The 27,902-nt window shown below is 40.9% G+C and overlaps 1 protein-coding gene across 6 annotated transcripts in view; it reads left to right on the top strand.

Annotated features, from left to right (window-relative positions):
- The window catches only part of Inpp4b (inositol polyphosphate-4-phosphatase type II B), a 735,560-nt gene that overhangs the window by 533,349 nt on the left and 174,309 nt on the right, over positions 1-27,902 (top strand). For all 6 annotated transcript variants that reach the window (XM_087900452.1, XM_087900453.1, XM_087900454.1 and 3 more), the window contains 3 exons: positions 3,918-4,029; positions 9,439-9,511; positions 23,201-23,348. In XM_087900452.1, coding sequence (XP_087756578.1) covers positions 3,918-4,029; positions 9,439-9,511; positions 23,201-23,348 — 333 coding nt within the window. The remainder of the gene's footprint in view (positions 1-3,917; positions 4,030-9,438; positions 9,512-23,200; positions 23,349-27,902) is intronic.

Raw genomic sequence — 27,902 nt, 5'->3', positions numbered from 1 at the left:
GGCTTAGAGGACTTTCTGATTCCTTTTCAGTAGCACTTTGAACTCTATTTTCCAGTGAATTAAGCTGAACCCAGAGGAGCAGTATGCCTTAACTCAAGGAGCTAATACGTAGCTGGGCTGGGAGTAGAACTGGGGTCGGTCTCTTGGTTCCTAGTCCAAAACTCTCTTCAATATATTTTTGAAAACATAACAATACATTTTCAAAAGTTAGAGTCTAGTAGGGTTTTCTGTTAAGTTTGGGGAAGCTACTGTTGCTTAGAAAACTTAAGTGGTGAGAAGTAAGTTGACAGCCTAGTTAGCCGCCCTCTGAGGGTGGATGCTGGTGCACTGGCCACACTATTTCTAATGGTTTTGGAACGCATTGTGTAATGGCATAAAGAATACCATGTTGAAATAAAGGAAATTTTGAGTTTAGTCCTGAATCTGAAAAACAAAATAAAGCATCTCTAAATCTTTAAGATGTTTTGCAACAATCTTTAGGTTCAGGAACTGTGGCTTTGCCAACTAAGCATGCTGATGGCTGTACTCTGGGTGCAAACATGTTGTAGAACAACTAAGATCCCAAAATGTACATTGTACTTACGTTCAATAAAGGGCTGAATCAGGCTTGGGTATCATGGATTCAGTTCTTTAGTGTACAACCTGATCCAGCTCTGTGTGTCACAAATATCAAATGGGGGCGTGCACTTCTGAGAACTTCAAACAGCTGCCTATGTAAAGAGATTTGGAGGGGAAATTAAAGCTAGATTTCTAAAGTCAGTAGTTTTAGAAAGAGCCTTCTTCTATTCCACTTAGTATCTAAGAACTCTCTAGGGCAGTGGTTCCCAATCTGTGGGTTGTGAATTCTTTGGGGGCATCAAACGACCCTTTCACAAGGGTTACCTAGCCATAAGAAACTTAGATATTTACATTATGATCCATAACAGTAGAAAAATTACAGTTACAAAGTAGCAATAAAAATAATTGTATCAGTTGGGGGTCACCACAATGTGACCAACTGTATTAAAGTGTCACCCCTTAGAAGGTTGAGAACCACTGATACTAGGGATAAATTAGGAAACACAAATGACAGCCAAGTCATTGAGTAAGCAGTCAGATACTTTAAAAGGGAACTAAAGATTAGTGAATCAGAAACACACACACACGCACACACACACACCCTTGTGCATTGTCTGTTCTACCTCAGCATTTTGAGATGGCTCTCTTGTAATGCAATAGGGATACATCTGTTCTCCACCATTAGGATTTTAAATTTCACAGCAGCATTAAGCTCCTATAGGTGCTGCCAGCGTTCACACACTCCTGAAATAAAGACGCCAAGATAGATCATTGGCTTGTGTCCCAGTCTTTCTATCCACTTTAGTAACGTTTCTGGAGAGAATGGCCTTAAATATGATGGCCATGGAGACTCTATTCATGCCTCCTGCTGTGCTCTCACCAGGTCTAAGTGGAGAAGTAGAGACCTTTGTAAGACAGTGGCTGGACACCTTACCTTCATCATCTCTCCAAATCCAGTCTGGGAAAAGAAGGACTAAGTCGTAAATGTGAAAAACAACACCTCCCGTGACTTGCAAACCCAGTCCTCAGGCACTCGTTTGTTGCACACACGGGGGCACAGACCCTCTTATTACTCAGCTCTAGAAGAGAGCGAATCTCTTACCAGGTGTTCCAGTCTTCAGCTGTAATGTATGTGTTAGTGGAGAGGGAAATCCAGGGTGTTACACACAGGCACCACATTTCCTAAACTTAGACAAGCTTAGTGTGCTCGAACAAAAATGTTCAAATACTTCTCTGGGAATTAAAAGATACCTGTAGTGGGTTATCAATTTCAGGGGGAAATTGTTGTAGGGGTTGCTTGTTCATTTCCTGGTCACTCAGACACCTGAAAGAATCACACAGGAATTAAATTATTTTAACCACTGTTTGGCCAATCACTTAATCATATTGCCAGTTAGCTCTTAGATCTTTGGTTAACCCATTCTTTATTTTATATTTTACCATGAGTCTTGTGGCCTACCAGCAAGGTTCCGGCTGGTGCTTGTGTCTGTCTCCGGCCCTGGCTCCATGGCTTCTCTCTACTCCACCTTCTTTCTCCCAGCATTCAGTTTAGTTTTCCCCTCCTAGCTCTACTCTGCCCTATCAGGCCAAGCCAGTTTCTTTTTTCATTAGCCAATAAAAGCAACACATAGACAGAATGACCTCCCACACCAGAAAATCAATCAATCAGTGGGGAATCAAACTAAGGGGAAATCAATCAGTGGGTAATCAGTTTCAGTGGAAATGGTGATTCATACTACCAATAAAGGTCCTGATTAAAACTTTAACTACAGGTATTGGAGAGTTGTTCAGAGATAGGCCATTTATGACTTGTAACATTTTGTTGAACATATTTAAGCAGAAAATGATAAAATGAATTATGTTAAAACTTTCTCAAAATCGGCACTAATATAAGTGTTCTACACTATCACAGACCACAATACACATGCATGACACATATACACACACATCTGAGATTTTCTTCTGTTTTTATTTTGAAACTAGAGTTGATAATTTAATTTATTGGTTTTAAATTTATATGAAGCATTTTTATTTCTTATCTTAGTAAGAAATTTAGCATATTATTTAACAATAAATCATACTTCTTTCTAGGTGAATACTATTTATTTTATTGTAGCATGAGGTTAGTTGTACAAATATCACCAGAATTGTCTTATTCAGTTTTTTTTTGGAACATTTTAATTTCTACATTTTGCTTTATTAGAAGGGAAATGACCATGATCTAGTAGCACAACTGAGTATCATTTCTACTTTCTCATTCTTTAATTAGCATTTTGATGAAGTACATTGATATTATTGTTTCTTTTTCTGACACCTCTTATAACAACACAGAGGTATTCAGAAGGTGCTTATTAAATTATATACAACAGCAATACCTAGAATAAAGTTAGATATCAGAATAGAACATTAGCAAAGAACATTAGTGTCTAATCCGAGACACTGAGCCAACAGGGCTTAAATGGAAGTTATAACACATCAGACCTCTGGAATTGCACATTTTCTGTTTTCATGAGACTAAAGGGAAACTTAGTATCACGGTGGTGGAGTTTCCATGGTGTAATGGAACAATTTATTCTTCAGATTTTCCTGTTTAGGGAAAAAACCTAGAGAATCCTCAAACTTCGTGGTTTGTTAATTTTATCTTTAGCTTGCCTTATTACTATATACTGATAAAGATCTTACTAATAAAGTCAGTATCATCACTAAATATAGATGAGCCTTTCAGTGACTAATAATCATAAAGACGTTGGATGCCTCGGGTTGTCCCTTTGTTCTTGGATGAGTCATTTCTGCTTTAGATCCTTACTTTTGTCTAGGATGCTCTACTACACAAATTCGTTGCCTCTGCTTTATGCAACCTCACTTGGGTTTGCTGGGACACAATTTTCTTTGCTTTCTCTTTTGAGAAGAAAATGTTAAAAATTAGGAACATAGTCAAATTTTGAAAGCAGTTGCCATCTATACCAGTATGCATAGATATTTCTTTTGTTTTACTCAGCAGTACTTCTGTAATGAACATGAACTTTATGTTGGGTGGTTGAGATAGAGGGGCTGTTGTAGAGATTCACAGTTATAGCCCAGGGTTTATAACATGGTGAAGAGTGTTGATCTCTTGCATCGTGCTCTTTCCTCTGGGGTACCCTTTACAGCCTATTGGGAGGTTCATCTTCACATTGCAGTGTGTAGTCCTACCTCATGAATTCATGAAAATGACACAATGCTAGCAATGTGATTTGCTGTGCATGGACCAGATCTATTTAAATTGTGTCAATCCCCTGTTTTAAGAGGCCATTGTTCTCTGGATTTCTTATAAGAGAGAGGGGACTTACCTTAGTGTTTCATTGATTTTTCTCTTGCAGAACCTCAGATGGTGGCAAAGCAGTTGGCACCATAGAAGTGAGCCTCGTGAAGATGGGGGAGATTGAGGATGGGGATACCGACCACATCACGACAGATGTGCAGGGACAAAAGGTAGGATTGCAGGCAGCTTGCTGCGCAGATTAAATTAGAAATGATAAGCTTGGCCAGAAGCCTGTGTTGCCAACACCCTGTGGGCTTTGAAATCTCATTATTCAAAAGCTAAATGAGAAATCATCTCTGGCGTCGAAGCAGGATATGTGCATTTCCTCTGGAGCAGAGTGCCATTTACCCGGGGCTGTGCAAAGCTGTGTCATTCAGAACACCTTTCTCTTCCGTGCCAGCCCCCATGTTGATATCATCTCTTCTCAGTGGGAACAAAAGTGGAGATCATTGTTGCATTCTGCCGTGATTACCCTGCATGAGGCACAGGGAGGATTCTGGGAAGGGGACAGCCAAGTGTAGCCTGCTCTTTATTCCCAAAGATGTATTTGGAAAGAGGCGCACTTCTAATTTGAATTTTATATGAAGGAGAGCATATTGAACAAGAACTTTGTGTTTTGTAAAATTGCACGGGGGGGAGACAGAGGGAGAGGGGGAGAGGGAGAGAGAAAGAGAGAGAGAAAAAATCAGATGTATGTCTGGAGGCCATTCAATGCTAGTAATGTAATAAATAAAGTAAAATGGTGTTTTTGAAGCTCAAGCCCAACGAATGTCTGCACAGGCCTTTCTCTTTCTTCTCCCTTTTCTATAACAACAGCAATAACAACAGACCATATAAATATCAGCCTAAATATTTTTCTTACAAATGTAATTTTTATTGTATTAAAGCAATTGAGGTGTACAGTTCAGGCTTTAAAAAGACTTCCAGGAGTTTAATAGGACATTTACTGCTTCATGTTACGTTTTATATATATGTTTTGTTTATTTTATGTTATAATTTTAATGACAAAATAATTTTTCATACTATGACTTATACTTTGTCTTAAATGAACATTTTAAAGGATAAAGCCTGTTGTGACTTGTGACTTATTTCCTGGTTTGCTGCTCCTTAACGTGGAATATGTGTTAGTCAGGGTCTGTGAAGGAACAGAGCTGACACTGACACTGGTAGAATGAGTGTGTTTGTGTGTGTGTGTGTGTGTGCGTGTTATATGAAGGGCATGGTCCAGGTAGGCCAACAATGGCTGCCTCACACTGAAGAGGTAGAGAATTCAGTAGTTGTTCAGTCCATGAGGCTGGATGCCTCTGTGGTCCTGACCTGGTGCCAGAGGCCTGGAGGATCCCTGGAGACCTCTTGGTCTTCATTCATGTTGACATGCTAAAGAAGTTGGTTCTGACATCAGGGAAAAAATGCCACAGCAACAGGATGGATGAAATTGCCAACAAGAGTAAAGACTGGCAGGCCAAAAGCCATGCTTCTTCTTCGGTGTCCCTGTCTCTGGGCTGCCACCAGAAGGTCCAGCCAACATTCAGGATGGATTTTCCTGCTTCGGCTAATCTGCCTGAGAAACACTGACACAGGGACGCCCAGCAGCTTGTGTTTCTGTTGGTTCCGTTTGTTGTCAAGCTGACAACCAAATTAGCTAGCACAGAATATGCTTGACATTTGAGCCTTGGGCAATATCTACTTGGGGGATTATGTTTACCTAACATTTACAAAACATATCTCTTCTTTTAAAAAAAAGTATCAAAGACTGTCTTTCAAAATATTTTCCCTGAACAATCTGATATTTCCTCTTCCCCAAACCTCATTCCCCTCTTGCATCTTCCGAGAATGTTATCACACACTGACATATCCCAAGGCTCCAGTGACAGTTGAGCCATGACAATTTCTGCAGCGGATCCTCGGGTTTGTGCATGTGAGACATCTGGCCTGGGGCTTGGTCCTTCCACTCCAGCCGTGTTCCCTAGAGCATGCCACATAACAGCTCATCTTTGCCGCCATTGCACACATTCTCACATTAAGCTGGACAGAAGACAATTTGACGTCTAAACTGGGCACCAGGTGCTGAAGTAAGCAGACAGGCCTGCCCAAACCTGGAGCACCATAGCAGGATCCCAGCTGCCATAGCATCAGCTCCCACTTCAGAGATTAGCTGCTGCCCCTGCTTTCTCTGGAGCTCTCCATACTGACTGTTTTCTCAGCTCACCTGCTGTTGACACCAGGCTGTTTCCTGAGAGAAGCGGTGCGACCTGAGGGATCCGTGTGACCAGGACACATCCGCTGTATCCCCACAGCTCACCAACCCCAGACTCCAGTTCACTGCTGTGATGATGATGCAAATGGAGGGATGCTGGGTCTGCCTTGAGCCCCCTCTGTATTCTCCTCACAATTCACCTGCCCTGTGCTCTAGTCCATTGTGGCAACGCTGTGTAAAAGCCTGAGGAATGCTCTTCTCAGAAATGTAGAACTTGCTACCTGGGAGGATGGTAGCCCATCCAATGTAGCACATAATTTTAATGGGCCAGCAATGTGGATTCATCACAGATGAAACTTTTCTTTGATAGATGTTGACAGTCTCAGATCACACTGTGAGTGTCAGAAGTTAACAAGACAGGTAAACACGCCAAACATCGTTGGCATAAACTTTGTCCTGTTTGGACTTCCAACAAATCTTAACTTTTTGCAGTTTTCTCTTTATACAATGATTTATACTCCTCTGAAATCCCTAAGAAAATTTGTGATTAAGTGGTAAATATATATTAAATTCTCATATATACAATAATCATATGAATTTCATGAGAAAAAGTTTTATTTCAGTGCTTTATATCTTTTCAGAATAGCAGGAGGATAAATCTCTCTGTAGATCTTCCCACTCAAAATTGTCACAAAGTGTGGGCCAGCGTCTGTCACTACTGCTATGAGATGTCCGTGACTGACGACTGATAAAGAAGTTCATCCACTGAAAAAGTCAACTTCTTAAGAGTCCACATAGTTTCGAGTGGTTGGGGAGATGGCTCAGTTGATAACAGCACTAGCCAAACAAGCATCTGAGACCCAGCACCCCCATGAACAAGTTGAGCTTGGCTCTGGGTACCTGGATCTCCAACGCTGTGGGCCTGGGGTACAGACAGATTGATCCTGACAGCTTGCTGGCCAGCCATCTTGGTCAAAATGGCGAGCTTCCTGTTCAGTGAGAGACAGCCTCTCAAGACACTAAGATGGAGAATGGTAGAGGGAAACACTCAAAGTTCTGCCGTCTTCCACAGTGTGCACATGGATGCACAGTGTGCACAGACACATAGACACACACACGAGAGAGAGAGAGAGAGAGAGAGAGAGAGAAATAAAACGGCATGGATTGGGAGGAGGAACATAGAACTTCTACAGTTAGGTCAAGAAATGGCGTGTGTGTCATGTAGATTGAAACCTACTAAAGGCTGTCACTTGCATTAGTTAGTTTAGAATTCCATAAGGAAATGCATGGTCTAAATGACTTCTAAAACAGACTCTTATTTTCTTACAGTTCTAGAGTGTATAAACCTAAAATTCGTATGCTAGCCAATTTGATAACTTGATATCTACTGAGCAATATTAGTTGATTTAATCAGTTGTATGGGGTGTTGTCTGTTTTTTTGTCATGGATCTGACTCTCCAGCGAACGGAAGAGTCGTTTCAAAATTACAGTGCTATTGAGTTGATATGATACCATCTGATTTGCAGTTGGATGGGCGGCGTGGAGTGGGAAGGTCCCATATCTGTGTGTCGTCTGCACAGATGAGGATCTTCTATGAGGAATCAAGCATAAAGTGGTCTTTGCCCACAAAGAGCCAGCGCTGCCTCCACGGAGAACAATAGTATCTCAGAAGAACAGCCTGCTCTCTGGGAACTCAGTATTTTGTGTAGACGGTTCCATATAGATTACTCTGCCACCTTCTTTTGTCAATGCTCTTCTTCAAAAGACAATATCTCAAAGATGGATCTAATGATTTCATGGACAGCTGTCACACACAAACTAGGAAAGAGTCTCCACCCCAGTCTGAGGCAGTGAGATCTGACTTCAGCGAATAGACACTCCATGCTGAGATGATGATCACTGTGTTCCTAGACGGCCATTTCGTAGCTTTGTGTAAACGGAGATGAGATGAGGACATACTGGAAACGGGAGAGATGAGCCTTACGTGGACCCAAGTCTCACTGCAAGTGTCTCTGGTGATATCAGGAGTACCTTCCCTGCCTTGCTATGAGAAAGGGAGATTTCCACAAGTGACGTGTAGCTGCTCAGAAGAAGCATTTAAAAGAATAAAATTCATAGTAACCCCTCTGTATAGATGGAACTCAATGTAGAAATGGCAAAACCATATTAACAAGCTTACTGCATATTGTAACTGAATGTCACAGTCAAGGCACATGTAGTAGACAGAATTCAGAGTATTAATGAAGACGTGGATTGTCTGTCTTCATCTTCAAAACTGTCCCAGGAATATCCATACTCCTTTTTCATGAGGGTTCCATGTCTGAGCTTCTAGGAAAGACCATCCCTGGGAAAAGGAATAAGGGACAGAAATGAGGGTAAGACAGGAAATATGAGAGCAGACAGGAAATAGCCCATGGAATTTTAGGTCACCCCTTGGGGACGGGGATCTGAGGCTGTGGACTCTTCCCTGAAGAGCCTAGTAGGACCCACAGATAGATTACAGTTTCCCTAAGACTCTCACAACCAAAGAGCATTCTAGGCCTTCTATTTATTTTATTTTGTTTATATTAACTATTAATATCTGACGTGCTTGCTGTGGAAATTCTCCCTGCATCCTCTCCTCTTTGGCTAGAAGAAGGAACATTAGTCTCTCACCAGCCCACTGGGGATAGAATAATTTCATTTCTTCTGTCAGTTACAGCTTCATAGGAAGACAAGTGAGGAACCGTTTCAGGCCCTGACTCCTACTATGGCTTGATCACTGGGGACATGTAACTACGCTCTTCTGTTCCCTCCTCTCCTCTAACCAGGGATCCTTAGCCTCAGATGTTATGAACTCTTAATCACTAGCTTTGCAAGTCAGGTTATTTGTAACACACCTCTTATTTTATGAGAAAGGGTTTGCACTGTTTTGCTAAAAACAAAGAATATCTGTTTGTCCTAGAAATGAGATTATTCAATATACTTTTGTTTTATTTCATGTTTCCTCTACTTAAAATATAGGTGTTTGCATGCTGAAATTCACCAATGTGAAGAGAATATAAATATTTGGGTCTTTGGCTCACTTTCCTAAGGATGTAAATTTCACTTTTGTATTTGAAGGACAGTCATTTTCTTCTTTCTAGTTATTCCTTGAGTGACATTTAGCCAGAAATAAAGTGTACTTTGTAATTGCACAATTCATATGTATTACGTATAAACATGAATTAATGGTCACAGCTTAAGCAAACAATACATTCGAGATGGAGCTAGAAGCAGATAACTCGTTTAAAACTTTTGAAACCACATGCAGAGCTTCATGTTGTTGCAAACAAAAGTAAATCATTTAGTCTCTCATTTCATTATTTAAAGTGTGATTACATTTTTCCCCATTAATTCCTAGTGTGCACTAGCGTATGAATGTACAGCAGCGGAAAGTGGGAGCGGGAAGGACAACTCACCTTTATTAAATGCAGGTATGTAACTCAACTTTGGATACTTGTGTTACTGTTATATGAACATAAATTTTAATTTTCTCTGAAATCCATGGTATTGAACTTGGACTGCAATCTCTCAGAGGGCCTCTTGAGTACTCAGTTTACTCCATGCTTGATGGAGAAAAACATAACAGATTATTAATTTTCTATTTTCATGTGAGTGATAGGTTTAAGGGTGGGTGGCCTTCCACTCAGTTTTGAATATAGTTCTAAATGTCCTAATCCAGTAAATGTCAAGGAATGCGCAGGATGTAAGACATCAGCAGCTTCTTTTTAGTTACCTTATATTAGGAAGAATGAGGCCAATTGAGTCCGTGTTCTAAAGTTAGAGTTTTTAATTATAAAAACCCAAACTAAGTCTTAGACCTTAGATAAGAAGTGCGTTATGAAGATTTTTTAAAAAAGGACTTCCTCATGACTTTGGCCTATGTGCCCCCATCTTTCCTTCTCTGTATTTACCTATCCAAGCTCAGCAGCTTTGGCATGAACCTGCTTGAATTCTCCTGGGAGAATTTTATTCTTTAGACAAAGGAGCCATTGGCATTCTCTAGGTTTTGCATTTATGTATTCTATGGAACTTGGCAGTGTGGTGTGAGCTATGGAGTCCCTACTGAGTGGGAGAGAATTTCATATCACAATCTTCCATTTATGTCTCTAGAGATGTGATTCACAATTCAGGAAAGTCTGTTGTCTATTGTTAAAAACAAAAACTGTTTGCCTAAAGGTCTTATCCTTTTCCACCCTTGTCCGTGTTGCAGAGTTGAATGTGTGTGTGTTTGGAATCTGGGGATCTGAGGGCGGCAGAGAAAGCTCAAGGAGAAGTTCGTAGGTCACTAAGAAAGATCTGCAAGGACCTTAGCTGTCTGAGAAAAGAAGACTCCAGAAGCCACAGCAGCTGTCATGTTTGTGAAGCTCTGATACAATTTCATATTATAATTATGTAATTGATACAATAAAGTTGGAAACATGTGATTGGTTCCCTTTAGTTGTTATGTAAAAATATAATCAGAAGCAACTTAAGGAAACATTTTGTGGGTACTTATGGTTCCAGAGAGGGAAGAGTCCCTCATAGTGAGATGGCATGGCAGCAGGGAGCAGTATGGTGGCTAGAGCAGGAAGCTGAGAGATCACATCTTTAACCCAAACAGGAAGCTTAGTGAACTGGAAGCAGAGTGGGGCTATGTACCACAAACCCCATCCTCAGCCATGTGCTTTTTCCTGAAGACTCCATAACCATCCCAAGCAGCACCACCGCCTACAGGCTACATGTCCCCATGCTTTAGCCTCTGAGCAACAGCTCTCATTCAATCTCCCTATTGTGTGTCTGATTTTTATTTTTTTATTTTTTAGACTAAATACTAGTAAGAAAGTTACATTTAATTTGGGAAAATGGGGAGTTGGGTCAGTGAACTTGGAGCTCAAAGAAGTGTAGCTGGTCAGGTGGCCTGCAGTCTCTAGGCTGGGCTTTCCTGTCTACTTACATAGCACACGTACCTCCTCTGCCTCTCTGCCTCTGAGTAGCAGAAAAGCTCCTGTAGTGGTGAAAGACGATCGCATTGTTAAAGGAAGAGCACACTCAAGCTCCCAGAACTGGTGCCAAGCATCAAGGTGGCTCTAACTGGCTTTTCAGCCTTTGCATGCCAATGACCAAATTCTCCTGAGCAATGCTGGACTTCCCCTGCGAAATCTTGTTCTGCTTTGTTGCGTGTAACTGTATGAGTGACTGCATATATACCCACCTCTTCATGCATGTTTCTAGGCCAGAGGTAGGCTGTGGGTGGCTTTCTCAATCGCTCTTCACCTTGTTTTTTTGAATCAAGGTTTGACCCCCAACCCAGAGCTCACAGTTTCATCTGGACTGGCTGCCCTGGGGTTCCCGGAGTCAGTCTGTCCTTTCAGCTACAAGCTTCTCCACCATGCTGAGGCTGGGGGTACATGCAGCCGCTCTCAGTGCTTGACAAGGGGAGCTGAGGACTTAACCCCATGCCCACAGGCCTGTGCAGCAGTAGGGGACCCCCTGAGCCTGCTCTCCAGAGCTGGCTTCTTTTTGACACTTTACTGTTTGAATTCATACAACAAGCACAGTTTTGATTTTAAAAATTTCCCATCTTTTTCAAAACATTCCACAAGCATTTCATAGTATGTACTTTCTTGTGGAGTCACATACAAACTCCTAATACACTGTAGTTATTTTCTAGGAATTCTCATTTTACATTCAAAAGCTTTTAGTTTTTTTTTTTTGAGAAGAGGATTCTCTCTATAATACTTATCAAATATGTACACCTATTTTATATTTCTGAAAAGTATCTTACTCTCTGAATCTTTTTATTAGGATGTTAAATAAGACTGGCTCATGACCCTTTTATGAGTTTTTGGGTGTTAGCAAGCATCTTCCTTGGATACATCCCATTTACTGAGTCATGAAATAATCTTTGTCCTTTAAAGACCACTGTCATGCTGTATATTTAGATATCAAAGCCCTTCGTATTCTGGGTGAGGGTCATATGTATCAAAAAGTGGTAATTTCTAAGATTATAAGTTGAATGTAAACAGATATAGGGAATGTGCCACCGTCATTCACAAATACATAGAGCCTACATTTCTATTTAGGGACTTTATTACTTCTCTTTGATTCAGAGATGAACTACAACCTGGTCATGAACCAGTCTGATTTAACATCCTAATAAAAAGATTCAGAGAGGAAGTTACTCTTTAGAAATATAAAATGTGTGTACATATTTGATAATTATTATAAAGAGAATCCTCTTCTCAAAACAGGCCCAATATATCCACTTCTTTCTTCACAAAATAGCATAGGCCACTTTCTCCTCTTACTTTGGAGGTGATGCAGATTGCTAGCTCCTATGGATGTACTGCTTCTGTCTTTCCATTTTAGGATGTATTACATACATTAATAAACATGGGACTCTTAAACCTGAAAAAATTAATTTCACATTGCTTAATAATAGGTCTTCTGCTGACATAATAAAAATCTTCCATACAATTCCAAAATTGTAGAATCTGCCCAAAAAATTGTTGGTAAATAAATTTGGTTATTAAATATGTTTTCAGTCCTGATATGTACACAACTTTGAGATTTCAAGTGAGCCAGACAAAACAGCTAGTTCTTCCACAGGGTCTTTTATTTAACAATGATCCCAAACCAGAGATGGAGAGAGAGGGAAGAGGGGGTGGGGATGAAGAGAAAGACAGAAACTTTCATTATTTCAGCTTCCTTGGTAATGACCTTCAAGCTCCAGAATGGAGGGCATTGATATTTATGCATGTCTTCTCAATGATGCTCTGTTTAAACACAAGGCATCCAAGACTAGCTTTCTTGTGATGAGAATGGTCATTAGCCAGTAATAGCCACACATGGAAATAGAAGATGCCTAGAGTGGCAAGGAGCTCAGAAGTGCTGAGAGCAGGTACAGACAGAGCACTTGAATCAGCAATGCATTCTTTGCTCTTAAATGCATGACTCTTTTGGACCAGAGCACCATAGGAAATTGAAAACACCTTGTCAAATGACCAATGATGCATGTTTTTGCTAGATTGTAGGCTTCAGATAACAGATAATTGCATTTAAATTTTGAATGCTAGAATTTGTTTCCCTTAAAAGTCACTGTAAAATTCGTGTGTGTGTTTGTGTGTGTGTGTGTGTGTGTGTGTGTGTGTGTGCAATGCCTTATTCTGTAGCTCAGATTATCCCAGGACTCACAATGCTGCCTCTGCCCTGCCCCATATGCTACAGTTATAGGCAGATTCTACATGCAACATTTTTCTATTTTACATGTTGCCTTAGGATTTAATTGCATTCACAGAAACACACAACTAAATTAAACATTGAGATCGTATTCTCTTCACTAGCAACCAATCCATGATTGAGGATACCTCACGGCTGTAGAAATATTCACCCTGTTCATTCTGGGTGCTCATGGCTTCCAGCCAGATATCAGCTCTCCAGTGCTATTTCTTTTCAGTTGTTTTCCTCTAGTGAAGAACGATGAATAAAAACTCAGAGACAGAAATTGGAGTTCAACCTGAAGGTCAGAAAAGCAAAACAGCCAGCCACTGGCTTTTATCTCAACTTCAGTCTGAAATGGCGATCCTGTGAATCTCAGAATGAGACTGTGTCTGAGAGCTGTCGCCTCCTGTATAATCCTCTCTAGTTCTGGGATTAAGGATGTGTAGCACTGCCACCTGGTTGCTATGGCGAACCAGTGTGGCTACTGGAATTAAAGGTGTGTGTCATTGCTGCCTGGTCTGTAAGGCTGATCAGTGTGGCTGTTTTACTTTTCTGATCTTCAGGCAAACTTGGTTTATTAAAATACAAATACTAGTTTAAATAATCTGCACCTGTGTGATTATTACTCTGTAATTTTAAAATTTAGGACTGTTTTGAATTAATACTCTGGTCCTGATTCCTTTGATTTTTTTCACCGTTCAATTAGTTTACAAAACAATGTTTTTTCTCTATGGCGTCCTCCCTCACCCCATCTTGTACCTTGCTTATCTTCAGCCTCCATTGCCCTTTCTGGTCTAGGCCTTCCCGCTGGCCCCCACTTCCCTCCAAGATATCCTTTCCTTCTTCCACGGGCTCTTCTTGCCACTTGCCAGGTGTCTCTGTCCTTTGTTGTTTTTAATAATCTAATGTAATCAATGCGCCTTGCCTGTGGGGACTTCCCAGCTCTTCTCATTGAGTCTGTGCTAATATATTTAGGTTAATCAGCTTCAGGTGAAAGGGTAAATGTCCTCTAATCAGCGGTGCCATCTTTGAGATGGCATTTATGCCTCAAGCCTGGGCTCTGTTCGTCTCCTCTCTTATCTGCCCCAGCTAAGCTAAGATAATCAGCACAGAAGATGTCTGTCTGAGAGCGAGACTTTGCTGGAAAGACATGCCGAGCACACAGACGCATTCACTCTTCCTACCACTCAGAGGACCTCTGCTTTAATAAGCAAGGACTTTGGCTTTGTCCCTTCCTCTTGTCTCCCCCTCTCAGACCACACAGTGGCTGGTGCTGCCTCCCCATTCCTCCTGGGAAAAGCGAGGACGGGAACATGTGAGTTGCATTTCTGCGGAATGAGCCCAGAGGACTGCAGCAGCTGAAGGGAGGAAACCCAAAACCTGCTTATGTCTCACCATCCTCCAAAGGTGGCTCCCATTCCCATACTGACATCCAGTGCATTGGAAGCCTCCTAGGATGCTGACCAAATTCTTGAGGCAGTGGATTATAAAGAGAAAAGTTACTTTGACTCATAGGTTCGGAGGCTGTGATCAAGTGATGCCATTTTTGCTCAGTCTCTGACTTTACTGACAGGTCATGTTGGGAGCACGCCATGGAGCAAACGGTTTACAATAGGCGTCAAGAAGGAATAGGAGAAGAAGGGAAAGAGACCAGAAACTGGAGTTTCCTGTTTCCTTTGGAGGGATTGTCACCAGTCTTCAGTGGCTTCGTGATCTTCCACGAGGCCTCATTTCTTCAATTTTCTATGATCTCCTGTTAGCACCACCTCATAGCCATGCATTTTTTCCAAGGACCTTTAGGAGACTTTATTACATCTAAGCCAGCAGCACAGCTGTGTACTAAGACCCACAGGGCATGTGCAGTACAAACAAGAAATCTCTGTCGGACAGAAACGGTAGAGGCTGAAGAAACCTTCTCAGGTGCTAGCTCGATGTTCTTCTGAGATTGGCAGAAAGGTGGTGGGCAGGGAAGAGGAGACTCTTTGCCTGAGAGTTCTTCCAGTTACATCCTGCCCTGACCGTCACAGAATGGACAGGGCTGAAGCGTACCCCTTCTCTGACTACGTGAAGTCTAAATCCAAATTCTGTAAACCGAATTCTAGTGTCATCCTGGAGTAATTTATTTTGTTTATTCTTCATCAGGATGTCTGTTATAATTTTCCATTGTTCTTGTTCCTAAATCATCAATGGGAAGACCAAGAGTGTGTGGGTCTGGTTGGATGAAAGAAGTAATGTTGTCTAATTCAGCTGAGAACCTATTTCTATGTGGCATTTTCTTGGGATTGAATGATGGCAACACATTTAGATTTCTTAACTTATCTAGAGAAATGTCATTATAAATTTCTTGGGAGCTTATTTTTATCATTAAATATAGAATTATGTCTATATGCATGTATCTGTGCTTGGGTGTCTGCCCTTGGTGTGGGTGACTGCAGAGGACAGAAGCATTGAATTTCCTAGAGTTAGAATTACAGGCAGCCGTGAGCCATCCAACATGGGTACAGGGAACAGAACTCAGGCCCTCTGGTAGAATACTAATCACTCTTAATCATGGATCCATCTCCAGCCCTGGGAGCAGAAATCTGTGAACGATTCATATCATATGTGTTGCCTTTCACAGAGTCATTTCTCTCCCTGCTTTCTGCGTTTCTTGTGGTTCTCTTACTTCCTCTTCCTGTCAGCGTGTCTGTTATTTCTGTTTAGATTGTTCAGTTCTTGTCCAATCTTAATAAGAGATGAGAACCATTTCAAATGTGTATAGGTCTAAGAAAATGGTGAGCACCATTGAGAGGTATCGGCATCCAGCTTAATTACAAGTACATGCCCTTAATGATAGAGTTCAGCATTTAGGGAAGAGGCGGCATCTGTACAGTCAGCTGTAAAATTAGACAATTAAACACTGTATAATTAAAAGTATGGAATAAATGGATCCCCTCAAAGGTTCCACAGTCCATTAAAATCATCATTGTGGAAGATCTTAAATCAATGACGTCAGTTCCTATTTAAGTAAACTGTTTTACCTCCTCCTGGTAGCCATGTGGGGAGTCGAGATGAGCAGAGATGTACTTTCTCTGGAGAAGTATACGAAGAGAACCTGATAAAATAAGTCATAGTGTTTTCTGGCAATCCTTTGGCACAGGTCACATTTCCTGACTCCTAAGTTAGCCCACTGATAACCCCTCATACTTCTTTATATTCAAACACAGACAGGAGGGAGCATTCCTGGTGATTCTACTTTACCTTTTGGTCCCGGGTTGCTGGAACAGAGGGCTTTTACGTGTTATCTGTCTTGGTTTTGTTGAACATTTTCTTGGCATCTTTGAATTATTCAGAATTGTCAGAGCTTGGCTTTTATAATTGATGAATTCCGTGGAAAGCAGGTGGCATGCCACCTTTTAGCACATTTCTCTTACAGAGTCTGGGAGAAATGGCTCAGACACCTGAATGGAGATGCTAAAGTGACAGAAATCTTCCATTTTCTCTCTGCTCTTGTGTTTGCCTGGGGATGGACCTCAAGAGGATAATGCATCAGTTGAAATCTGGACCAGTTTAGAACAGGACTCATTAAGTTATCATAAAACCCTGGCATAATGCAAAACATCTCAAGAGTTTTTCTCTCTGTAGACCTGTCATATGGTAGTTTTATCCTTTGCTTTGGAAAAAGCATAATGAATATGGAAATAGGGATGCACATGGGCAGCCTTTAAAAGTGGCTCACATGGGGCTGGAGAGATGGCACAGCAGTTAGTTGGCAGAGGACCTGGGTTTGGTTCCCAGCACCCACATTAGGTATCTCACAACCTTTCAAAACTCCAGTTCCAGCCTCCGCAGGTGCCTGCATCCACGTGATGCATATAAGCTCATACATACTTGGAATTTTCTTTGGGCCACCAACCAGCTCCCAAATAAAGACAGAGAGACGTTAATTATGAATGATTGACCTTCTTAGTGTAAAAGGAACGGCAGTCCACTTCCCGCCTCCCACCCGGCTAGCTTTACCTGAAATAATTACATGGAAACTGTATTCTTTTAAACACTGCCTGGCCCATTATCTGTAGCCTCTTATTGGCTAACTCTCACATATTGATTCAACCCATTTCTAATAATCTGTGTAGCACCACGAGGTCGTGGCTTACTGGGAAAGATTCAGCATGTCTGACCTGGCAGCTTTATGGCAGCAGCTCTCTGACTCTGCTTTCCTCCTCCCAGAATTCAGTTCTGTCTTCCCCACCTACCAATGTTTTGACCTATCAGGCCAGGCAGTTTCTTTATTAATTAACCAATGAAAGCAACAGATAGATAGAAGACGCTCTTACATCATTTCCCCTTTTTCTGTTTAAACAAAAAAGAAAGGCTTTTACTTTAACATAGTAAAATTACATATAGCAAAACAGTTATAAAGCAAAAATTACAGTTACAATATTTATATCTACTTTATCTTTTATCATAACAAAAGAAAATTATAACTATCACTAACCATTCTTCAACTCCATCAAAGACTCAGAAGGATATAATATTACCTAAGTAAACAAGAAATAAGCAACTTTCAAAACTCTAGAAATGACAGAGACATCTTGCTGTCTGGACAGCCACCTAAAGTTCCTCTGTACCATTGGGGCATCCATCTTCAGCCTTCAGGCCCATAGTTTCCAACAGACATTTCCATGAAACAGGAAATTCAAAGGCAGTTCAGTCACTTTCTGTTGTGTCCTGCAGAATGTCTCACAGACTCTTTCATAAATCAGGAACCCCGAAAGACCATCTCACCTTTAGGTAAGTTCAGCAGTCCTCTCTCTGCGGGTTCTCTGTGTCCAGTTTATGCAACAGTCCAGGCAAGAGCAGTTTCTTGCCCAAATGGCTAACCAACTCCATAAGGAGCCTCTTCAATGCCCATCTTCCTCTTGAAGTAGATTGGTGCTGCCAGGAGCAGACGTGTCTCATTGTCATGAAAAGCCCTAAGTTATTAAAATGTCATATTCTGTAGTCTTTGAAAGATATGAAGAATGCCTATCTAACTGAAATATCTAGAAAATCTAACTAACATGACCACAAGCTTGACTATTATTGATGATTATCCATTAATAACCTATATTTCCTAATTATACATTATGTTTTTAAATGAACTACACAATCATAATACCTTAATCAAGATCAGAAATACATATACATATAACAAAATTGACCTTAAAATCCATTCCAATGCAAATTATTCATATCTAAATCATATCCCCCTTTAAATGTGAAAGAATATTTATAAACAATATCTGGGAATATGGGCGCAGTTATTTCTCTTCAAACTGCCTCATTTGTCCCACTCACTTTTATAACTTAACCTGTTTCTCTTCATCCACATTTTGCCTTGGGGCTTTTTATTTTTCTCTCATTCTGCATGTTCTGCTCTCCTTCTTCTGTGTCTGTCTGTCTGGCCCTAGCATCTCCTGGGTGTCTCTTTTCTTTCTTCTCTTTCTCCTCTGAGTCTAGATTCCTTCTTCTACTTATTCTCCTTCCTGGAAGTCCTGCCTATACCTCCTCCTTTTCTATTGGTCGTCTAGCTATTTATTAGGCCTCTCAGGTGCTTTCGGCAAGGTAAAGAGCAACACATCTTTACACAGTTAAACAAGTATCGTACAACATAAACAATGCAACATATCTTCGCATCGTTAAATATTCTGCAACACACAGACAAGCACCTACACATATAGAGATTAAAATAAATAAATCTTTGAGCCGTTAGTCATATGCTGCACAGCTATTATTAAGGCAGTAAGCCAGTTGCACAGCCAGAAAAGAATAAACAAGAGGCATAATGGAGCTTCAGAGTTCGAGGCCTCAGTGGCACGTTCACTTCCACAGCTGGAGTGTGTGTATGTGTGGATTGGCTGGAAAAGGAGTTGGCAGACACACTCAGCATTGGGGTCTATTACTGAGTGTTTGATGCACGAGTCTGACAGCTCTCTTTTATGTGAGGATGCCAAAGTTTGAGTGGAGATTATCTTATCTGTATTATTTTCATGGTGGTTAAAGATCAGGCCATATTTTTTTTTCATTTTTACAGACACGCTCCATTCTATGGTATTTTATGATACAGAAAAAAGTATCCTTGCCTGGGACCCAGTTCTTAAAGGAAAGCTGGTAGACTAAATTGAGTTTCGAAGAGGATCCCATCAGCCAGCTTTCCCTCGCTGCGACAAATCCCTGAGCCACTGGACCAGGAGGTTTATTGTGGGATGGCCAGGTGGTTTCAGTGCCGTCGTGCCCGTGGCAAGGCAGACATCGTAGTGTGGAGTGTGTGATGGAGCAAGGCAGGTCTGCTTATTGTAGCCAAAACCAGAGAAAGAGAGAGTGAGGTACCGCCAATGGTTCTGCCACCTTTCCTCGGAGCTAAGGCTGCCAACTGAGCCTTTAACACACAAACTTTAAGAGTCATTTTAGAGGCAAAACATAGCACATCCCATAGTTATTCTGAGGCTGACAAACATATACAGTTTGGTTCTCAAATATCAGCATCGTTACTGTAAAAGCTGCATAGGAAATATTCATGGAGTGGTTTTCTTTCATGATTAAGTTATCAGAAGTGTATGTGTATGTATTTGTTTCTGTGACTGTGTGTGTTGTATGTGTGTTGTACATGTGTTTGTGTGTATGTGTCTATGTCTTTGTGTGTTTAAGTGTGTTGTGTGTATGTATTTGTGTGGATATGTATTGCTGTGTGTGTTTGTGTTATGTACATTTTTGTGTATGTGTTGTGTGTATATGTGTATGCATTGTGTATATGTGCATGTATCTGTGCATGCATGTGTTTGTGTGCATACATGTGTGTATGCATGTGTGTGTGTACTTTACTGTCGTTCTTCTCAATTTCCTCCAAGACAGCTGTGTGCTGTCTGTGGATGCTGTGTCATAGTGGTCAGAGGCAGCAGCTCTGTGCTGTGTGGATGATGTGTCATAGTGGTCAGAGGAGACTTTCTCTCCTGGTCATTAATCAATTTGTCCTTGTTTTTGGCTTTTAAAAAATGTCAACGACACAGGGTTATATTAGAAAACATGAAGGTCATTAAAATGAAAAGCAAACAAAAAATAAAATAAAAAGGTGAAGGACTCGCTTGGGGCTTGACAAAGACAATGGAGAGCTTTAAGTTTTCTGACAGAACTCAAAATCTAAATTGCATGAAAAAAATAATTACTGATCTTTAAAGGGCAAGAAATATCCAAAGACCCTTATAAGTGCTTTGAGAGACAGAAAGAGACTTTGTAACTCTGCAAAGGGAGTTTAAGGCATAGCAATGGAGTGCCTACAGAATAACTAAGTGATTCATATTTTCATACCTTAGTAGGAAATATTTTAGACATTTCAAATATTGAGGTTTTGTTTTACCACAAAGAAGACTATCACCTTTCCAAACTCAGTATGCTTGTGTGAATTGATAAGCTCTTGCCAGATACAAGTTAACCTAAGGGAATCTTCTTGAATTCAGTACATGCCTTTTCTTTGTTCTCCTCTCCTTCCTCTCCTTCTTCTTCTCTCCTGCTCTCGTCCTCCCTTCCCCTCCCCTCCTCTCCTCCCTTCCCTCTCCACCTCTCTCTCCTCCCTTCTCCTCTTCTTTCCTCTCTTCACCTCCTCTCCCCTCCCCTCTCCTCTCCTTTTCTTCTCCTTTTCTCTCCTCTCTTTTTCTCCCCGTCCTCTCTCCTCCTCTTTCCTCCCCTATTCTCCACTCCCCTTTCCTCTCCACCCCCTCTCCTTCCCTCTTTTCTCCTACTCTGTCTTCACTTCCTCTCCCCTCCCCTCTTCTCTCCTTTTCTTCTCCTCCTCTCTCCTCCTCTTCCCTCCCCTATTCTCCCCTCTCCTTTCCTCTTCCCTCCCTTCTCCTTCTCTCCTCTCCTTTTCTTCTCCTCGTCTCCTCCTCTTCCTCCTCTCCCTCTCCTCTCTTCTCCAACTCTTAGAAAAATATAGTAAACTCTTTGTAAGTTTTGTGATGTGATCAGATGGATAAAATGTAAAATATCATAAAATGTCAAAAATATGATCTTATTGAGCATACATTATTTCTAGATGTTAAGTTATTTTCTCTCATTGTCCTAGAAGGCTTCTGCTGCTTCATACCCTTATCAGGTCTGTAGAAGATACACCTTCTGTCTAATTCTTGGCCAGGGTATAGAAGTATTTTAGAAGACTTGAGTTTGCTGGCCTGAGAACAAGACATTGGGAGACTTTAGAGCTATGTCTGTGGATGACAGTGCTCACTGTGCTAGCAAGGGGAGCTGAGTCAGATCCTAGCATCCACATACAAGGCCAGATACAGCCCTGCCTCTGCATGGGAAAATCCAGACCTGGGCAGTGGGAGAAGACATGGCAAGATGGGTGGGGACTTACATCCTCTCAGCTGAGCTTCAGATTCAATAAGAAACACCTTCTCCCACTAAGGCAGTGGGTGATAAAACAGAATGGCTGATGTCCCTCTGTCCTTTGAGAGTACATGCACATACATGTGCATGTAATACATGTACATGTCCCATGCTCACATATATACATAAACATGCATACAAAATAAAAATGATATTTAGAATCAAGGTTTCTCATATATATTGATAAGGATACTGTTGTTGAGAGGCTTTCTTTGAGGTGGTTACAGAAGGATGGGTGTACATATTCTCATTTCCAAGTTCAGGAAAGGCATTTCATCCGTACTCAAATAGCAAATGAGATGTGGTATTCTTCCCGAGGGTTAAAGCTGTGTGAGGTCTTGTCCATCTTATGATGAGGGGACCTGACCCATGTGTTATGCTCAGAATTGCTTACAATTTGATAGCTTCACTTCAGTGTCAACTACTAGTCTTAATTGGCTGTATTGGTAAACTGAAGCTGACTCCTTCTAGACATAGACTGGTGACATCTGACGTTGCTCTGTCATTTAAGCCTGGTGTCTGAGTGTTACAATGGGTGTCATCCCCCAGCAGCAATTGCAGAGCATTCTGTCCTGAAAGGTGTGACCTGGGAGTGAGTTGTGAGTTTGGGATTCCCGAAGAAGATCACGCATAAGGTTAATGTGTGACCTTTCCCTCTGCTCCTGAATCTTGGATTGTATGACCCAGTTACTCTTTAAACCTACTCCAAATAGCATGCTTTCCCCAATACCAAAGACTTCTGATAAGACAGGAAAGTGTGATATTGAAATGTTGGCATTTGAAGATATGTAAAATGTTTATTTTATAGATCTTAGGTCAAAAACATAAACTTTTCTGACATATAAAAATTTTAATTCGTAGGGCCTTTGGAAAGAATTTCAAGTATTTATGAAATAGCATGTATACTGTTACTTACTCGAGTACTCAAAGCTAAGAGTGATCAGAGAATGCTCATAAACATTCTCTAAAGTGTATTTTGCATATATGTACTTAAATTTTTTATCCATATTTATAGGTGCGTATGCTTTATAAAATATTTAAAGACAAAAAGAGTGAATAGGTGAGGAAGAGTCAACACTGCTGCATTTACTAATTGAATTTTCAGATATGCTTACCAAACTTAACAAAAACTGTGAGTTCCAGATGCTAACACCAAAATATGATGTAAAAAGTATTAATTAATTTTGTATACAATATTCTGTCTGCGTGTATGTCTGCAGGCCAGAAGAGGGCACCAGACCACATTACAGATGGTTGTGAGCCACCCTGTGGTTACTGGGAATTGAACTTAGGACCTTTAGAAGAGCAGGCAATGCTCTTAACCACTGAGCCATCTCTCCAGCCCTGTAAAAAGTATTTTTAAAAATTCAAGTTCACTACTGGATTCCAACAAGCAGGATTTTGTTTATTAAATGGATAAGCGAAACGTTGCCCTAACTGATGATTTTCTTTACCGAGCTTCTCGTGATACACATTTGCTTTTGATTTGACTCCTGCCCTTCTTTCTTCCTGGCCAGTGTTAAGGAATCCTGTGTGTAAGCTCTATAGATTCCCCACATCTGACAACAAGTGGATGAGGATCCGCGAGCAGATGTCGGAAAGCGTTCTTTCCTTCCATATCCCAAAGGAGTTAATTGCCCTGAACATAAAAGAAGACTTGTGTAGGTAAGAGAAACGAACCATCTCTCACACTCCTTTTTGGTTTTAGCTAAAGTTATATATCATAGATATTTAATATGTTATGTTGTTTGAAGCACCCAAATCGAGGAATGGGTACATTGAGTAATGAACAAATTAATACCTCACACACCTGATGTTAAATCTGACCTTAACTGCGTTTTTGCTTTCAGTTTTACCTTTTTTAATATGGATCATGTAAAGTTTTAAATTATGAGCATTAGGAGATAGCTTCGGTGCTTCCTGTGGAAGCATGGAGTCTGCACGTCCGCCCCAGTGGCCAAATCAAAAGCAGGTAGCACAGATTTGTGGTCGCAGCACTGGGGAGACAGAGACAGAGGATCACTGGTGCTTGAAGGCCAGCCCAGCTCACTAGCTGGTAAAGTTCCAGGTCAGGTGAGAGATTCTGTCTCTAAAGAAACAGTGGAAGGTGACCAAAGGAAACGCCATGTGTAGATCTTTGCTCATCTACATGTGGATGTGTGCAAATATGATGCTGCTTTGTATTTTTTTCTTTTCTTTCTTTTTTTTATTTTTTGAGACAAGGTTTCTCTGTAGCTTTGGAGCCTGTCCTGGAACTAGCTCTTGTAGATCAGGCTGGCCTCGAACTCATAGAGATCTGTCTGCCTCTGCCTCCTGAGTGCTGGGGTTAAAGGTGTGTGCCACCACTGCTCGGCTAACTATTTTGTATCTTGAGTTGCATTTCTTAATCAAAGCTTTCTAGCAAACCAATACCACAAGCTCTGACTCGTGTCTTTACCTCGTCTGTTTCGGATTTCTCTTTATTTGGTTCCTATTTGAATTAGAGAAGAGTAGCCTTGTCTATGGGCTATGTAAATTAGCAAGACTTTTAAACACTTGTTGGTCCAAAAGCATTTAAGATAACTGGTAAAATACATTAATGGAAAGCACTTTTTCCAATGAAATCAAATCAATTTCTATAATAACACAGGAGGATTTGTGAGTTCATTGGTTTGTAAGAGTATCTCTGAACCATGACTAATTAAATAATCTGATACTTTGCCTTTTAAACAAGGCTATAATGACTTACAAATGCAGAATACTGTAGCATATGAAACACATTTAATGTCCAAAATCTCAAATAATTGTTAATGTTTTCGTAGTTTAATAATTCTATAATTGCTGAAACATAGAGTAGAGAGTAAACTGTTCTGTGCTTGGGTTCCTGTTTCATGCCAACAGCCGGACACCTTTGACTAGTGATATTGGGCCTTTTAGTAGACTCTGCCATCTCCAGAGATTCCAGATTGACCTATGCCAGAAATGGCACCACCGAAGGGTAGCTACAGTGCGAGTAAATTGGTTAGAGTAGGGATAAATGCACCACTACTCTTTATCAAAAAGAAGAAGTGCTAACAGAAACTGACACTTAGGAAAAGTTAAGAAAGATTTGAGATTTAAAGAACCTGGTGTGGGTCTAGAAAGAACAGCTGAAGGGAAGATGAGTAGGTGAGTGTTTAGGGTGACTGGTTGAGGAAAACCAGAACACAGAAATCAGATCGCAAAAAGGGTCTCAGGCCTGGACCATCACTCAGCTAAGAGGCACAAAGAGTTTCCCAGTGAGCAGATATAAGAGGTGATGGCTAACCCTAACCCCGAGGCAGCATCTTAGGAACCCCATCTAGCTTGGTCCCCAAATCCCCAAGAAAATAACTGAAGGCCCAGAAAACGGACAATGAAGGCATTTCACAACACAGAGAAATCTATTCACACACTAATATATAAGTATGCTGTGTGCTGTGTTCTGACTTCCACACACAAATGTGTGCGTGTAACCATACATGTGTACATGTGAACACACATATGTAATTTAAATGATCACTATAAAGAATTCTTCAAACATCATTTTTATGAAAGTAGACTCTTCCAGATGTAACCGGACTCTGAAAGTCTTTATGCTGAAGTGTTTCTACGTTTCTACGGCTTTTATTCAGATCCCAAGACAGTCCCTGCCCTGTTTGCTTTCCCTCTCAAGCCCAGTGGCAGATGGGGTCTTCATGACTTTCACTGAAGGCCAGAGCATCACTGATACCATCCTTCAGTACTTGTGAGCTCCTATAAAACATTTTATCATCATATTTAGGGAATTGTTAAGGGAAAGATCAGGACTTCAGAAAAAGTTATCTGAGCCAACTTCCTATGATGAACACTTATATTGGCACAGACTGGTGTAACTATTTTGTGAATTTTTAGCCAAATTGCATCGCTATACCTTTAATAAAAAGGAATAAGCTGATGTATTGTGTCCTGTATGAGACCTGCTGAACATAGATGGGTATTCAACTACACAGCGAGATGATAGACAGACAGCTATGGATATAACCAGTCATATATACTTTAAAACATAATTCAATAAACACAGTCTTAAGTCTGTTAAAAGTAGCCATGTTCATATACCTACAGCATGCATATATATTTATATATGCTATATATCTACCTGCAGCTATGAGAAGACTATACAAGGGCCAATGTAAATATTTTTGTCTTTTCTAGACAGATGTGGTCTCTGTCCCCACCACTTTAGCACAAACAAACAAGAAGTCACGGACATTTGAGTGAATAGTTATAGGTGCATTTTCGTCAGATTTTATTGAGAAAAGCAGAACTTGCTTCTCGGGTCCCAAGATGATGTACTCACAAGCACAGTCCTCAGTGCCTATGCGGGCTTTATTAAAAATTCTCTGTTGACAATTTAAATCTTCTTTCATCTCTCTGCTGAAGATATACATACCCTCAGACAGCATAGCGCAGCAGTTCTGATTTGTGTGTTGCCAAATCTCTGCAGGAGAGTTTGACAGTCACTTGGCTGTTTTGTTGTATTCACTTGCCCTAATTGAGGAAGGGAAGGAGCACGGGAAAGGCAAAGGCTGCCATGGGAGGACATGAGCTGCCAACTTGGCAATGAGGCCTTCTTCCCTCAGCGCAGCAGCTAAGCCACGTTGTGGAACTGCTGTCAGAAGAAAGCGATTGCCTCCCCTCCACTCTGTGCACCCTGGAGGCTGTGTACGAACTCTAGTGGGGTGGGGTGCACATACCCACTGAGGACTAGAGGAACTGCCGGAGATCCCACCATTTCTGGTGAAGGTACATGATCAAGACCAAGGAACCATAGTGAGCAGTTTGAGAGCAGATACCAGGACATGCATCACTAAGATGTTATGACATTATATAAAGGGCCAGATAGAATCCGTGAAAACTCTGTGATTACAAATCCTCTCACACTACAAACCACCAGGTAATCAAAGAAATGGTGAGGAACCAAGAACCAGACCCCCGCGTCCTTGATTCATATGCAGTATTCACAATATGCCCATCACTTACTGACACATTTCTTTGGGGTAGCATAGGAGAAAGCAAACTTCTAAAGGGCTGTGGTGTGTGTGTGTGTTTGTGTGTGTATTGCATAATAATCATAATGAAAGAAAAAGATGTATCAGTTTGAGAATTTGAGACTCAGAGACCCATAGTTTCTTCAAGTTTGATTGTGAGATTGCTTTTGAAAGGTATCAGCAATTGAAGGAAATGGTTAAGGCGATACTAGTAAAGGATAGTCAAATCCACTTCGAAAGACGAGAAAATCTCGACAGTCAAACATGTCTTTTGTGTGTCTGAGTTTGACACATATCTGTAAGTTAGTCTGGGTATGTTTGCAGCGCCACATGTGTTCACTGTTTGCTTGTTGGCAGAATTCATCTTCTTAGAGTATAAATGAAGACAACCATATTCTCCGCAGCCAATTCTGACCGCGTTTAAACGCTGCTGGGGTGGGGGACATAAGGAGCGACACAGCAGTTGCCCTCATATCTCATTCACAGTGTCTGTCCTCGCCTGCCGCCGACATCCAGAACCACGCTTGCATTTTGTCTCACAGTTAGTGTGACGTTTGCACCCAGTCTGAAGCATTTTTATTAAATTTGAGGTTGTACATATACAAAGTCTTATGGCCACGACAGAGTTGAAATCCTCTGGGAGCTGCCTGCAGCTGACCTGAGCAGTGGCATCTTCTCAGTTTAAATTCAAATAAAATAATCTTTTGAATTGGCAGTGAAGGGTTCACAACGCTGCATTCTGGATTTTATATTATGGTTTAACTCCAGGATCCTCACAAGCAGGAAGTCTGGGCCATCACTCGTCTACTGCAGTGAAAATGGGCTCATCCTGTGGTTAGTGATTTCAGGGCATTTGTTCCTGGAGATAGAATGTAAAATACAGATATGGAATATAAAGAATTTTTATTATGAAAAGAGTACATGTAAACAATTAAAGCAATAAAACAAAAAATGTGAAAAGGGGAAAAACCACTCTAAATTTCAATAGCAGAAGGAAAAGAAGGGTGTGTGATTTCAGTATTCACTCTGGCTATGGTAAGCAAAATTTCCATCTGTGGCCGTCATGACCTCCTTAGTGTAAAGTTGGGAGTTTTTAGGATGTAACCGTGTGTGTACGGATAGTACTGGAGAGTGAACCTGGAGCCTCACACAGTCACCAGCACAGATCTGTTATTCCCAGCACCTGCTTATG

This window comes from Myodes glareolus, chromosome 22 (genome assembly GCF_982192425.1).
Source record: "Myodes glareolus chromosome 22, mMyoGla1.1, whole genome shotgun sequence".
NCBI lineage: Eukaryota > Metazoa > Chordata > Mammalia > Rodentia > Cricetidae > Myodes > Myodes glareolus.
The sequence above is the reverse complement of the archived record's forward strand: the minus strand, read 5'-3'. Positions and strand labels throughout refer to the sequence as shown.